The sequence below is a fragment of the Geotrypetes seraphini genome, chromosome 8 (assembly GCF_902459505.1).
Source record: "Geotrypetes seraphini chromosome 8, aGeoSer1.1, whole genome shotgun sequence".
In the NCBI taxonomy this organism is placed as follows: Eukaryota; Metazoa; Chordata; class Amphibia; order Gymnophiona; family Dermophiidae; genus Geotrypetes; species Geotrypetes seraphini.
The window spans coordinates 54,303,903-54,317,658 of NC_047091.1; the positions used below are offsets into that span (position 1 = coordinate 54,303,903).

The 13,756-nt window shown below is 46.9% G+C and overlaps 1 protein-coding gene across 3 annotated transcripts in view; it reads right to left on the reverse strand.

The window, feature by feature from the left end:
- COQ8B (coenzyme Q8B) overlaps positions 1–13,756 on the reverse strand; it is a 114,708-nt gene that overhangs the window by 69,415 nt on the left and 31,537 nt on the right. For all 3 annotated transcript variants that reach the window (XM_033957146.1, XM_033957145.1, XM_033957147.1), the window contains one exon: positions 5,907–5,988. In XM_033957146.1, the coding sequence (XP_033813037.1) occupies positions 5,907–5,988 (82 nt within the window). The remainder of the gene's footprint in view (positions 1–5,906; positions 5,989–13,756) is intronic.

Consider the following 13,756-nt stretch of genomic DNA (forward strand, 5'->3'; position numbering starts at 1 on the left):
GAAACTTAGGAACACTTCCAAAAAATGGCAAACGGTAGAACATGCCTGGCCTTTTTTCAAGGACACGGTGAGCGAGGCGCAAAATCTGAATATCCCCAGATTCAGAAAGGGGTGCAAAAAGAGTCAAACAAAAGACCCAGCATGGATAACTAAAATAGTGAAGGAAGCGATAGGCAATAAGAAAAATTCATTCAAGAAATGGAAAAAGGACAAAACTGAGGGGAACTAGGAAAGAGCACAGGAAGTATTAAAAAGAATGTCACCGTGTGGTTCAAAAAGCCAAAAGAGAGTATGAAGAACAGGCTAGCCAGGGAAGCACGAAATTTCAAACCGTTCTTTAGATATGTTAAAGGGAAGCAGCCGGCTAGAGAGGAGGTGGTACCGCTGGACGATGGAGACAGGAAGGGAGTGGTGAAGGAGGAGAAAGAAGTGGCAGAAAGACTTAACATGTTCTTTTCATCTGTATTTACAAATGAAGACACAACCAACATACCGGAACCTGAGCAAATCTTCAATGGAGACCAAGCAGAAAAATTAACATCCATGGAAGTGAGCCTTGAAGACATACACAGGCAGATAGAAAAATTAAAAACTGACAAATCCCCGGGTCCGGAAGGAATCCATCCAAGGGTTCTGAAGGAACTAAAGAAGGAAATAGTGGAACTACTGCAGAAAATTTACAATCTATCCCTGAAAACAGGCGTGATCCCGGAGGATTGGAAGATAGCCAACGTTACGCCCATCTTTAAAAAGGGATCAAGAGGTGACCCGGGAAATTACAGACCGGTGAGTCTGACCTCTGTTCCAGGGAAAATGGCAGAAGCACTGATAAAAGAAAACATCGATGAACATCTTGAAAAAAACGAACTTCTGATAACCAGCCAGCATGGTTTCTGCAAGGGGAGATCGTGCCTAACGAACTTATTGCACTTCTTCGAAGGAATTAACAAACGGATGGACAGAGGAGACCCCATAGACATCATATATCTAGATTTCCAAAAAGCCTTTGACAAGGTACCCCATGAACGCCTACTTCGGAAACTGAAGAACCATGGGGTGGAAGGAGATGTACATAGATGGATCAGAAACTAGTTGGCGGGCAGGAACAGAGGGTAGGAGTAAAGGGCCACTACTCGGACTGGAGGAGGGTCATGAGTGGAGTCCCACAGGACTCGGTGCTCGGGCCGCTGCTATTTAATATATTCATAAATGATCTAGAAACAGGGACGAAGTGTGAGATAATAAAATTTGCAGACGACACCAAACTATTTAGTGGAGCTTGGACTAAAGAGGACTGCGAAGAATTGCAAAGGGACTTGAACAAATTACGGGAATGGGCGACGAGATGGCAGATGAAGTTCAACGTTGAGAAATGTAAAGTATTACATGTGGGAAGCAGAAACCCGAGGTACAACTATACGATGGGAGGGATGTTATTGAAGGAGAGTACCCAAGAAAGGGACTAGGGGGTAATGTGGACATGACAATGAAGCCCAGTACGCATTGGCCGCTAAGAAAGCAAATAGAATGCTAGGTATAATCAAGAAGGGTATTACTACCAGAACGAAAGAAGTTATCCTGCCGTTGTATCGGGCGATGGTGCGTCCGCATCTGGAGTACTGCATCCAATATTGGTCGCCGTATCTTAAGAAGGATATGGCGTTACTCGAGAGGGTTCAGAGGAGAGCGACACGTCTGATAAAAGGTAAGGAAAACCTTTCATACGCTGAGAGATTGGAGAAACTGGGACTCTTTTTCCTGGAGAAGAAGAGTCTTACAGGGGATATGATAGAGACTTACAAGATCATGAAAAACATAGAGAGAGTAGAGAAGGACAGATTCTTCAAACTTTCAAAAAATAAAAGAACAAGAGGGCATTCAGAAAAGTTGAAAGGGGACAGATTCAAAACGAATGCTAGGAAGTTCTTCTTTACCCAACGTGTGGTACTGAGGTTCAAGAAAGGATTGGACAATTTCCTGCTGGAAAAGGGGATAGAGGGTTATAGATAGAGGATTACTGCACAGGTTCTGGACATGTTGGGCCGCCGCGTGAGCGGACTGCTGGGCACAATGGACCTCAGGTCTGACCCAGCGGAGGCATTGCTAAAAAAAAAAAAAAAAACCCCAAAAAAACCCTGCAGTGTGCAGCAAGCACTCCAAGAAAGATCTTCGGTAATGTGTATACTCACAGAAACTTCCCACAGAATCTGGCAACTTCCTGGAAAATGTTCAAGTCTGTAATGAGAGTAACCAAGGCAGAAAGGAACAGGCTACTCCAAACAACTAAGTGAATACAGAGAGGGCAGGGACTAACAGAAAGAAGATTATCAAAGGTAGAAACCTAATCTTCCATTCTGTTATGTCCCTTCCAGATTCCATACGCAAGGTGATGTACCAAAGCCATGGTAACTAGGGAGGAACAGAAGAGCCTGCCCACAAAACCGAGGTCCTGAAAAACAACTTCAAAATGTGCCACCACATCCATTCAGTAAAACCAGGTAAAAGAATGAAGAGAGGACCAAGAAGCCGCCCTGCAAATTTCAACAGGATGAATTGTGCAAAATTCCGTCCACGACACAGCCACACTTCTCATCAAGAGTGCTGTAAGTGAAATTGGCAGCTGCATGCCACGAGTGATGTTAAGCCAAGGAAATAGCCCTTCAAATCCATCAAGTGGTCAAGGACTTGGATGCTGGCCTGCCATGGTGACATGCAGCAGTGAGAACAAAAGTGATCAGACAGCCCAGAACTCAATTTATCCTTTCCAAATAAGGGAGCAAGATCCTTCGGATATCTAATTTGCAGAAGATCTGATCTTTGCGCTCCGAGCCTGCTGTATGAAAAGCTAGCTATCTAACCTCCCGATTGACTCGGAAAGCCGAGATTACCTTCAGTAAGAAGGAAGGTACAATACAGAGGAAAACACCCATGTCTGTACTATACCTTCCTTCTTCCTTTGGCAAGAAAGAAGGTACAGTACAGAGGAAAACACCCACGTCTGTAATATGGAAAAAAGGTTCTCTGCATTAAAGAGCAGAAACTCCAAAATACACAGTGCTGAGACAACGGTGAATAGAAAATCCATTGTGAACATCAGGTCCAGAAGAAATACATCCTATAGTGGTTCAAAGGGAGCCTCATCAAGGCTCTGTAAAATGATGTTAAGAGCCCCAGAAAGGAAAGTAAGACACCAGGAAGGATGCAGATGAAGCATCCCCCTCATACACCTGGTCAGATCTGAAAGAGAAGTAGACAAACTAGCTCCTTTGCGCGCTCGAAAACATGCAAAGCCTGCAACCTGAACTTTCAGGGAGGCCACTGCCAGACTTCTGGCTAAACCTTCCTGAAGGAAAGCCAGGACTACCTAATTGGGAGCCTGCTCAGGTTCCACCTAATTCTTAGCACTCCCCTGTGAGAAAAGCCTACCAGACTTTGGCAGAAGAAGCCAAAGTAGAGGGTACGTCGGTAACAAAGGAGTTGAGATAACTATCTCCAAATAACCACTCATCATCAAGGCTGAGCGCTCAAAAGCCATGCCATAAGACCAAAACACCATGGGTTCTCCAAGGACAGCGGTCCCTTACTGAGAAGATATTGATGAAAAAGGAACCTGAGCTTCTCTTCCCGCTAAAGACATGTGAGAACTGCACCCTGCGGGCGGTGAGGCCAAGCCAGAGCCACTAGAAACACCAGGCCAGAATGTGTCACTGTCCGGCAGATGACCAGACCTATCAGAGGCCATGGGGCAAACATCATATAGGAACTTGTGAGCCATCCAGGGCCAAACCAAGGCACCTGACCCTAGCTTCCACACTGTTTGTCGATCAAAAGGTGCCCGACCTTTGAGATCTCTGCCAAAGCCAACAAAACTCTCTGGGGCAAAACCCGGCTTTTGTAAGAGCAGACAGACCGGCTCCTATGAGAGGAACCAGGTTCATGAGACCAGGAAATGTTGGCCGAAAAAGACTGCCAGAACATTGGCAACTTCAGCCCCATGGGCTGCTGAGAAAGACAGAAGTGCTTCCGCCCAGTGGAATACCACCGATCTTTCTTGCCCAAGAGAGAGAGAGAGAGCACTTAAGTTCTCTTGCGATGTACATGCGCTACTGCCGTGGTGTCGAAGAAACTTGCACCGCTGGTATTTCTGAAAGGGCTGGAGAGTAAGTAGCGTCAGCAGAATTTCCCAAAGTTCCAGACGTAGTAGACCAGGAATGGGCCTCGTAAGGAGCCCGCAGCCCAACAGGCTGACATCCGTCCTAAGAGTTATCCACTTGGAAATCCGAAGAAGCCAGCCCTGGCCAAGAGCCACCACTGAAGCCACCAGCTCAATCGCTGCTAGCTGGTTCCGTCCAGAGGAGCAGCATCTAAAGGGGGAAAACTCAGCGGAGGTCACCAAGTCATGAGGGATTCCCACCAAGGACGCATGGGTGCTCTGGCCCAGGGGATCGCCTCCTAGAAGGCTGCTTGAGACCCCACAACCTGCACATAAATCCAGACCAGTCGCTAAAAATCCTGATGCTGCTACCTCCACCGAGGCCTCTGTGGGGTTAGGTCAGCTTTTAAACATAAAATAGCTTCATACATCATGTGGATGAATTTGGGAGCAAACCACTACCCAGGTTGCCTAGAGGGCCCTGGGAAGGGCCTCCTGCACTGGCTTCTGGTGTTTGTCCACCGGCACATGACTGCGCTTTGCCGGGAATTCCAAGTCCTCTTTCTCCAGCTCCTGACAGAATTTCTGGCCCAGAAAACACTCCAACTGAACACCTAAACCACCAGAAGCAGAAGGGTAGGTGAAGCCCGAAGCTCCTGCCCCCCTCAAGCGCCGTGTCGCACGTAGAACAATGACCCTCTTCAGATAGGCATCCGCCACAAACCTGACATAAATTTGAAGTATATCCACCTGCGGAGTCCATCTGTACTGTTTTCTGTCAAAACTAAGGGATACTGAGGCAGATGGAGGCTTTTAAAATAAAATTGGGAAATCGAAGATGGCTGCCACAATAGCGATTCTAGCACCTAAAATGGCCTGTGAAGAAAAAATGCAGGGAAGGGGTTTTAGGGAGTGAGGGTTTTGATCCCTAACATCAGAAACCTTCCAAAATAACTTACCCACTGTGCTATGCTGCTGTGCTGGAGCTGCTTAGGGAAACCTCAGATCAGCAGTGAGAGAAGTTTTATGCCTCTGACAAGCCTGGAATCCAACAGATGGCTTGCTTCTTCAGAATGCCTGGCTTCAGATCTCCCACTGAAGCTGTGCGACGTCGTGGTGGGAGAAACATAGTCGGCCCCGATCCTGGATAAACCACGAAGGGACCTGCTCAGTTTGCATTCAAGCCCACTGTGGACAGAACGTGGGCATGTCACTCAACGCCACTGCAGACGAGAACTACGGATGCAGACTGGTCACTTAGGAATCATGCGAGGCATGTGCCTGTGAGCTAAAGACCTCAGCCCTGAAAGTCTGTATCTTTTCGCAATCAGAAATGCCCCAGGGTGACTGGGATCCTCTGCAGCACCAAAAGCCTCCAACCAGAGAATAAAAAACCTGAAAATAATAAAGATTAAACTTGAGCAGAATAGACAGGTCCCTACTCCTCACTTGTAGACAGTAAGACTGAGGGGGTGGAGCTCATCCCAGAATGATAGGAGGTGGAGTATGAAAACAAACAGTGGGCTCTCTACGACCCTCACAACTAATGGGTGTTTAACCTGATGGATAACACTACCAGTCCTGTTGCACAAGTATCTGCTTTGGATGGCATCTTTCACCCACAGAGCTTTATCCAGATAAACAGAACTTTCAGAAAACCAGTAACTCTGATAACTCTACAGAGAGCCATACAAGATAACGTCTATCCTACAAAGGTCTTCCCACAGTGAGAAAGCATGTAGTTCTGTCTTACCTTCTGGAAGCACGACGTTCATTTTCAGTATCGAGAGCAAATTATCAGTGTCACTGTTGATGCTTTCTGCAATCCCTGGGTACTGTCACACAAGAAAGAACAAAACAAGAATGGTGATAGCACCAAACTCAAAGCATGTGTATCAGAGGATGGATAGAAAACCCTAAAACAGCAGGAGGAGGGTGTGGCGCAGTGGTTGGAGCTTCAGCCTCAGCACCCTGGGGTTGTGGGTTCAAATCCTGCGCTGCTTCTTGTGACCCTGGGCAAATCACTCAGTCCTCCATAGTCCTAGGTACGTTAGATAGATTGTGAGCCCACCTGGACTGATAGGGAAAATGCTTGAGTACCTGGTTGTGAAACTACTTAGATAACCGGTATAGAAAAACCTAATAAAACTCGAAACTACATGTAGAAGACAGTGCCTAATTTATAAAGGCACCTATACAAGATAAGGCAAAACAAAAAAGTAAGCCCCTGGAAATTTTTTGCTATTTTCTCAGCAATCACTTAGAATTTCAATGTGATATTTTACAGCTTTATTTGTTGTTACTACTATCTACAGTACACTCTCTGTTAACTGGAATTCAATTAACTACAACTCTCAAGCAACCAGAAAAAAAATCTAAGAAATACTGTAATGCTTTAAATAAAAATGAAAATAAAATCAATTTCTGGTGGAAATTTAAGTGTAAACTTGGCACGCCACACCCGAGTACACCCACGCTTTGCCTACCACATGTCCGGTAGTTTGTCTTGAACAGTTTATGGTATGGCATAGTATGGGGTATAGTATTAGTTAGGCCTATTTTTGATAGTAATTCTCAAGCAAGCAGAAACTACATTTTTCTGAAATCTATCAATCCCTATGGGTGCCGGTTAACTGAAAGTCTACTGTACATTTTATATGTCAACGGAATGAGATTATCTTTAAACATGGTGAAGTTAGATTTTTTAGCATGACCACCCAGCAATTATCACACATTCAAAAATGTCTGCACTGTAAAACTAAAATTATCTGAAAAAGAAAAAAAATGAGATATAGGCTTATTGTTAACTAGTCTTTAAGCCCGTTAAATTAACGGCTGCTAGAATAGATGTCTGTCTGTCTGTCTTTCTTTCTGTCTGTCTCTCTGGCCCCCTGTCTGTCATTCTTTCTTTCTCTCTCTATGCACAGTGAGAGCCGGGGGTGAGGAAGGCCGCCGCAGCTGTGTAACTTTTTTTTTTAATTTGAAAGCTGCCGCCGCAGCCGAGGCCACGCATGCGCATTCTCATGTCCGCAACGGATCAGGGAACACGACTTTTGAGTGCGCATGCGCGGCCTAGTATTTTATTATATTAGATTATGTCACAGTGACAAACTTTTATAAACAATAATCTGAATGTGAATAATTTGTGTTTGATAATATGATAATTTACAGATAATTTCTTTAAAAGCATTTCAGATTAGAACAGCATAAGAACACAAGAATAGCCTTACTGGGTCAGACCAATGGTCCATCTAGCCCAGTAGCCCATCCTCAAAGTGGCCAATCCAGGTCACTAGTACCTGGCAAAAACCAAAAAAGTAGCAACATTTCCTGCTATTGATCCAGGGCAAGCAGTGGCTTTCCCCATGTCTGTCTCAATAACAGAGTAGGGACTTTTCCTCCAGGAAATTGTCCAAACTTTTCTTAAAACCAGCTATATTAACTGCTCTTACCACAACCTCTGGCAACACGTTCCAGAGCTTAACTATTCCCTTAGTGAAAAATATTTCCTCCTATTGGTTTTAAAGGTATTTTCCTGAAACTTCATTGAGTGTCCCATAGTCTTTGTAATTTTTGACAGAGTAAAAAAATCAATCCACTTGTACCCGTTCTACATCACTCAGGATTTTGTCTTCAATCATATCTCCACTCAGCAGTCTCTTTTCCAGGCAGACGAGCCCTAACCTCTTTGGTCTTTCCTCATACGAGAAGAGTTCCAGCCCCTTTATCATCTTGGTCACTCTTCTTTGAACCTTTTCTAATTCCGCTATATCTTTCATGAGATAAGGCGATCAGAACTGAGTGCCATACTCCAGGTGAGGTCGCACCATGGAGCGATAGAGGTATTATAACATTCTCAGTCTTGTTAACCATCCCTTTTGTAATAATTCCTAGAATCTTGTATGCTGTTTTGGCCGCTGCAGCATATTAGGTGGAAGGTTTCATTGTATTGTCTACAATAACACCCAGATCTTATTCTTGGGCGCTAACCCCCAAGGTGGACTCTAGCATCTGGTAAGCACAGTTACTTACCGTAACAGGTGTTATCCAGGGACAGCAGGCAGATATTCTTGACTGATGGGTGACGGCACCGACGGAGCCCCGGTACGGACAATTTTAGAGTGATTGCACTCTAAGAACTTGGAAAGTTCTAGCAGGCCGCACCGCGCACGCGCGAGTGCCTTCCCGCCCGACGGAGGCGCGCGGTCCCCAGTTAGGATAAGCCAGCTAAGAAGCCAACCCGGGGAGGTGGGTGGGACGCAAGAATATCTGCCTGCTGTCCCTGGATAACACCTGTTACGGTAAGTAACTGTGCTTTATCCCAGGACAAGCAGGCAGCATATTCTTGACTGATGGGTGACCTCCAAGCTAACAAAAAGAGGGATGGTGGGAAGGTTGGCCATTAGGAAAACAAATTTTGCAAAACAGATTGGCCGAAGTGACCATCCCGTCTGGAGAATGCGTCCAGACAATAGTGAGATGTAAAAGTATGAACTGAGGACCAAGTGGCAGCCTTGCAGATTTCCTCAATAGGAGTGGAACGGAGGAAAGCTACAGATGCTGCCATAGCTCTAATTCTATGGGCTGTGACAGAACCTTCCAGAGTCAGTCCGGTCTGAGCATAACAGAAAGAAATGCACGTTGCGAGCCAATTGGACAGCGTACGTTTAGAAACAGGATGTCCCAATTTATTCAGATCAAAGGGCAGAAAGAGTTGAGGGAATGATCTGTGGGGCTTAGTATGGTCTAAGTAGTAAGCTAAAGCCCGCTTACAGTCCAAAGTATGCAAAGCCTGTTCTCCAGAGTGAGAGTGAGGTTTCGGAAAAAAAACAGGCAGAACAATGGATTGGTTGAGATGGAATTCAGAGACAACCTTAGGGAGAAACTTTGGATGTGTACGCAGAACCACCTTGTCATGATGAAAGACGGTAAAGGGTGGGTCTGCTACTAGTGCATGGAGCTCACTGACCCTCTTGGCAGAGGTGAGAGCAATCAGGAAGAGAACCTTCCAAGTGAGAAATTTGAAAGAAGCCGTGGCCAAAGGTTCAAACGGAGGTTTCATTAAGGCTGAAAGAACCACGTTAAGATCCCAGATCACAGGAGGAGGTTTAAGAGGTGGTTTCACATTGAAAAGTCCTCGCATGAATCTGGAGACCAAGGGATGAGCTGAAAGGAGTTTCCCATGGACTGGCTCATGAAAAGCAGCAATAGCACTGAGGTGGACTCTGATGGAAGTAGACTTGAGACCAGAATCAGACAAAGAAAGAAGGTAATCCAAAACGGTCTCCACAGCAAGGGACGTAGGATTATGATGATGAAGAAGACACCAGGAAGAAAACCGTGTCCACTTCTGATGGTAACATTGCAGAGTGGCCGGTTTGCTGGAGGCATCCAGAACAGAACGAACGGGCAGAGATAAAAGAGTATCATTTGAAGTCAGCCCGAGAGATACCAGGCTGTCAGGTGCAGAGACTGGAGGTTGGGATGCAGAAGGGTCTCCTGATGTTGTGTGAGCAGAGAAGGAAATTGTGGAAGTAGAATAGGTTCCCTGGAACTGAGTTGAAGTAGAAGGGAGAACCAATGTTGCCTGAGCCACCGTGGCACAATCAGAATCATGGTGGCCTGTTCCCTCTGGAGCTTGAACAAGGTCCTGAGCATGAGAGGCAGAGAAGGGAAAGCATACAGGAAGAGATTGGACCAATCCAGGAGAAATGCATCCGCTGCCAGACGGTGAGGAGAGTAGAGTCTGGAGCAGAAGTGGGGCAGCTGCAAAGAGGTCTATCTGAGGAGTGCCCCACTGAGCGAAGATGGACTGCAGAGTAAAAGTGTCCACTCGTGAGACTGGAGAATTCTGCTGAGCTTGTCCGCTAAGGAATTCTGTTCTCCCTGAATGTAGATAGCTTTTAGGAATAGGTGGTGATCTGTGGCCCAAGCCCAAATCTTCTGGGCTTCCTGGCACAAGAGGCGAGAGCCCGTCCCACCCTGCTTGTTGATGTAGTACATCGCAACTTGATTGTCTGTGCACAGTAGAAGGACCTGAGGAAAGAGAAGATGCTGGAAGGCCTTGAGGGCATAAAACATCGCTCTGAGTTCCAGGAAGTTGATGTGATGTTTCATTTCCTGGGCTGTCCAAAGTCCTTGAGTTTGGAATTCGTTCAAATGAGCTCCCCAGGCATAAGGGGAGGCGTCGGTGGTGATGACAAGTTGATGAGGAGGTAGATGGAACAAAAGACCTCTGGAGAGATTTGAGGATATCAACCACCATTGTAGAGACTGATGAAGAGAGGATGTCACAGATATGTGTTGTGAGCAAGGATCCGTCGCTTGGGACCACTGGGTCGCTAGGGTCCATTGAGGAGTGCGTAGGTGGAGACGTGCGAAGGGTGTGACATGAACTGTGGAGGCCATGTGACCCAAGAGTATCATCATTTGCTTGGCAGAGATGGAACGTTGATGAAGCACCTGCTGACACAGAGATTGGAGAGTGTGAAGACGGTTGGACGGCAGAAAAGCTCTCATGAGGACTGTGTCCAGCACCGCTCCAATGAATTGAAGTCTCTGAGTGGGGATAATATGAGATTTGGGTAGATTGATCTCGAACCCCAGAAGTTGTAGAAACATGATGGTCTGGTTGGTGGCCTGGAGTACTATCTGAGAAGAATTGGCCTTTATCAACCAATCGTCCAGGTAAGGAAACACCTGAAGGTGGTGGGAGCGTAGAAAGGCAGCCACCACAATCAGACATTTGGTGAACACTCTTGGAGAGGAGGCCAGACCAAAGGGTAGCACCTTGTATTGGTAATGACAATGGTTGATCATGAAGCGGAGGTACTGTCTGGAGGCCAGATTGACCGGTATGTGAGTGTATGCTTCTTTGAGATCTAGGGAACATAGCCAGTCGCCTTGATTGAGAAGAGGATAAAGAGTAGCTAGAGAAAGCATCTTGAATTTCTCTTTTACCAAGCATTTATTGAGATCGCGAAGATCTAAAATGGTTCTGAGATCTCCTGTCTTTTTGGGAACTAGAAAGTAACGGGAGTAAAATCCCTGCCCCTTTTGATCCAGAGGAACCTCCTCTATGGCGTTCAGAAGAAGGAGGGATTGAACCTCTTGAAGAAGGAGGGAAGACTGAGAAGTGTTCAAAGCAGACTCTCTTGGCAGACTTTGGGCAGGAAGAGTCTGGAAATTGAGAGAGTAGCCGTGGCGGATGATGTTGAGGACCCACTGATCCGAGGTGATGATTTCCCAACGGCTTATGAAATGAGTAAGGCGTCCTCCTATGGGCTGCTGAAGATGGGCAGAAGGAGGGAGACTGGCTATGTCCTGGAGAACCAAGTCAAAAGGGTTGAGTTGATTTCTGTGAAGGAGGAGGTTTCACCTGCTGTTGCTGCTGTGCTAGTCTAGCAGCTTGCCTCTGTTGTTGCCTCTGACGCCTGGGTTGCTGCTGGGTCTGAGGTAAAGGACGAGCCACAAATCTACGTTGATAGGCCGATTGTTGGCGAAAAGGCCTAGTAGGTGGGGTCTTCTTCTTTGTCTTAAGGAGAGTGTCCCATCGAGTCTCATGAGCTGAGAGTTTCTGAGTAGTGGAGTCCATGGATTCTCCAAACAGCTCATCCCCCAAACAAGGTGCATTGGCCAGTCGATCTTGATGATTGACATCGAGTTCTGAAACTCTGAGCCAGGCCAGTCGCCGCATAGCTATCGACATAGCCGTGGCCCTAGAGATCAGCTCAAAGGTGTCATAGATTGATCTGACCATGAACTTGCGCAGTTGTAAGAGCGATGAAGAAGTTTGGCGAAAGGCAGATTTTTTACGGTCAGGGAGATATTTCTCAAAAGATGACAAAGTCTGAATGAGATGCTTAAGGTAAAAAGAAAAATGGAAAGCATAGTTCCCTGATCTATTTGCTAGCATCGCATTTTGATACAACCTCTTGCCAAACTTATCCATGGCCTTACCTTCTCTGCCAGGAGGGACAGAAGCGTATACACTAGCCCCCGTGGATTTCTTTAAAGTAGATTCCACCAGTAAGGACTCATGGGGGAGTTGCGGCTTGTCAAAGCCTGGAATAGGTATGACCTTATATAAGGAGTCCAGTTTGCGGGGAGCTCCTGGGATGGTCAAGGGTGTCTCTAGATTTTTGTAAAATGTCTCTCTTAATATGTCATGGAGAGGAAGTTTGAGAAATTCCCTTGGAGGCTGGTCAAAATCCAGAGCATCGAGAAATGCCTTGGATTTTTTGGATTCAGCCTCCAAGGGAATAGAGAAAAGAGGTAAAAGAAGTTGCATCAGGTTTAGAGGATGGATCCAAAACAGAAGGATCCTCTTCTCCTGATGAACACTCTCCCTCTGAGAGAAGAGGGTCCTCTGAATCGCCCCACAGATCAGGGTCCCGCACTTGAAAACTGCGGTCCCGGGATTCCGGTGTGGAGGGTTCTAGGTGTCGAGTTTTATGCATCGACTTCCCAGACCTCTGTGAAACGGTACCGGGAGATGTTATAGGCTGTGTCGGCGCCGATGTTTGAACAGCCTGGTGTAAGGATCTCGGTTCCGGCGCTAAGACTGGCATAGATACCGAGGAAGTGGTATGCATCGGTACCGACAAGGTGGATGCCAACAAAGGAGGCTGCTCCACTGTCGGTACCGGAGGCTCAGACCGGACCGGGACTGGAAGGTTCGGTGTCAGAAGGGCAGGTAACAGCTGCTGTAGTTGTTCTTTAAGCTGTACTTGCAGGACGGCGGCAATGCGCTCGTCCAGTGAAGGCACCGGTACCGCTTTTTTCTTCTGCGGTACCTTGGGTGCCGCTCTACACTCCGAAGAGGAACCCGATGTCGAGGGGCTTACCTCAATCGGAGCGGAGCGCTTCCGCGGGCGCCTCGAGGTTGGCAGGATTGGGCTCGCTGCCACTGAGACCGGAGGGCGCTCCAGCGGGGAAGGCTTCTTAGCCGGCTTACCTGAAGGGTGCGACGCCGGCGCGGTGTCGACGAGGCAGGTGCCGACTGCGTCGGGTTCGAAGTGGGGACCGGTGCCGCCGAATCCGACATCTCGGTACCAAACAATAATCGCTGTTGGATTTGTCGATTTTTTAAAGTTCTCTTTTTAAGAGTGGCACAGCGGGTGCAAGTAGACGCTCGATGGTCAGGACCAAGACACTGTAGACACCAGTTGTGCGGGTCTGTGAGTGAAATTGGTCAAGCGCACCGCTGGCACTTCTTAAACCCGGGTTGAGGGGGCATGAATGTAAAAACGGCTTCAGCCAAATCGAAGGCCGAGGCCTCGATGGTGGCAACAGGCCCCGCTGGGGCGAAACCGAAAAAATGAAAGAAAAACGAATTAAGTTTTTTTTTGTTTTTTTTAACAAAGAAAATAAAATAAAATGAGGGAAACAATATTTCCCAACGAGTTTACGCGAGCAGGAAGGCGAAAATAGAAAAAAGTTTTCAACAGCCGTTGAAACGTGCGTCTTCTTAGCTCCGCGGAAACTAAGAAACTGGGGACCGCGCGCCTCCGTTGGGCGGGAAGGCACTTGCGCGTGCGGCCTGCTAGAACTTTCCAAGTTCTTAGAGTGCAATCACTCTAAAATTGTCCGTACCGGTGCTCC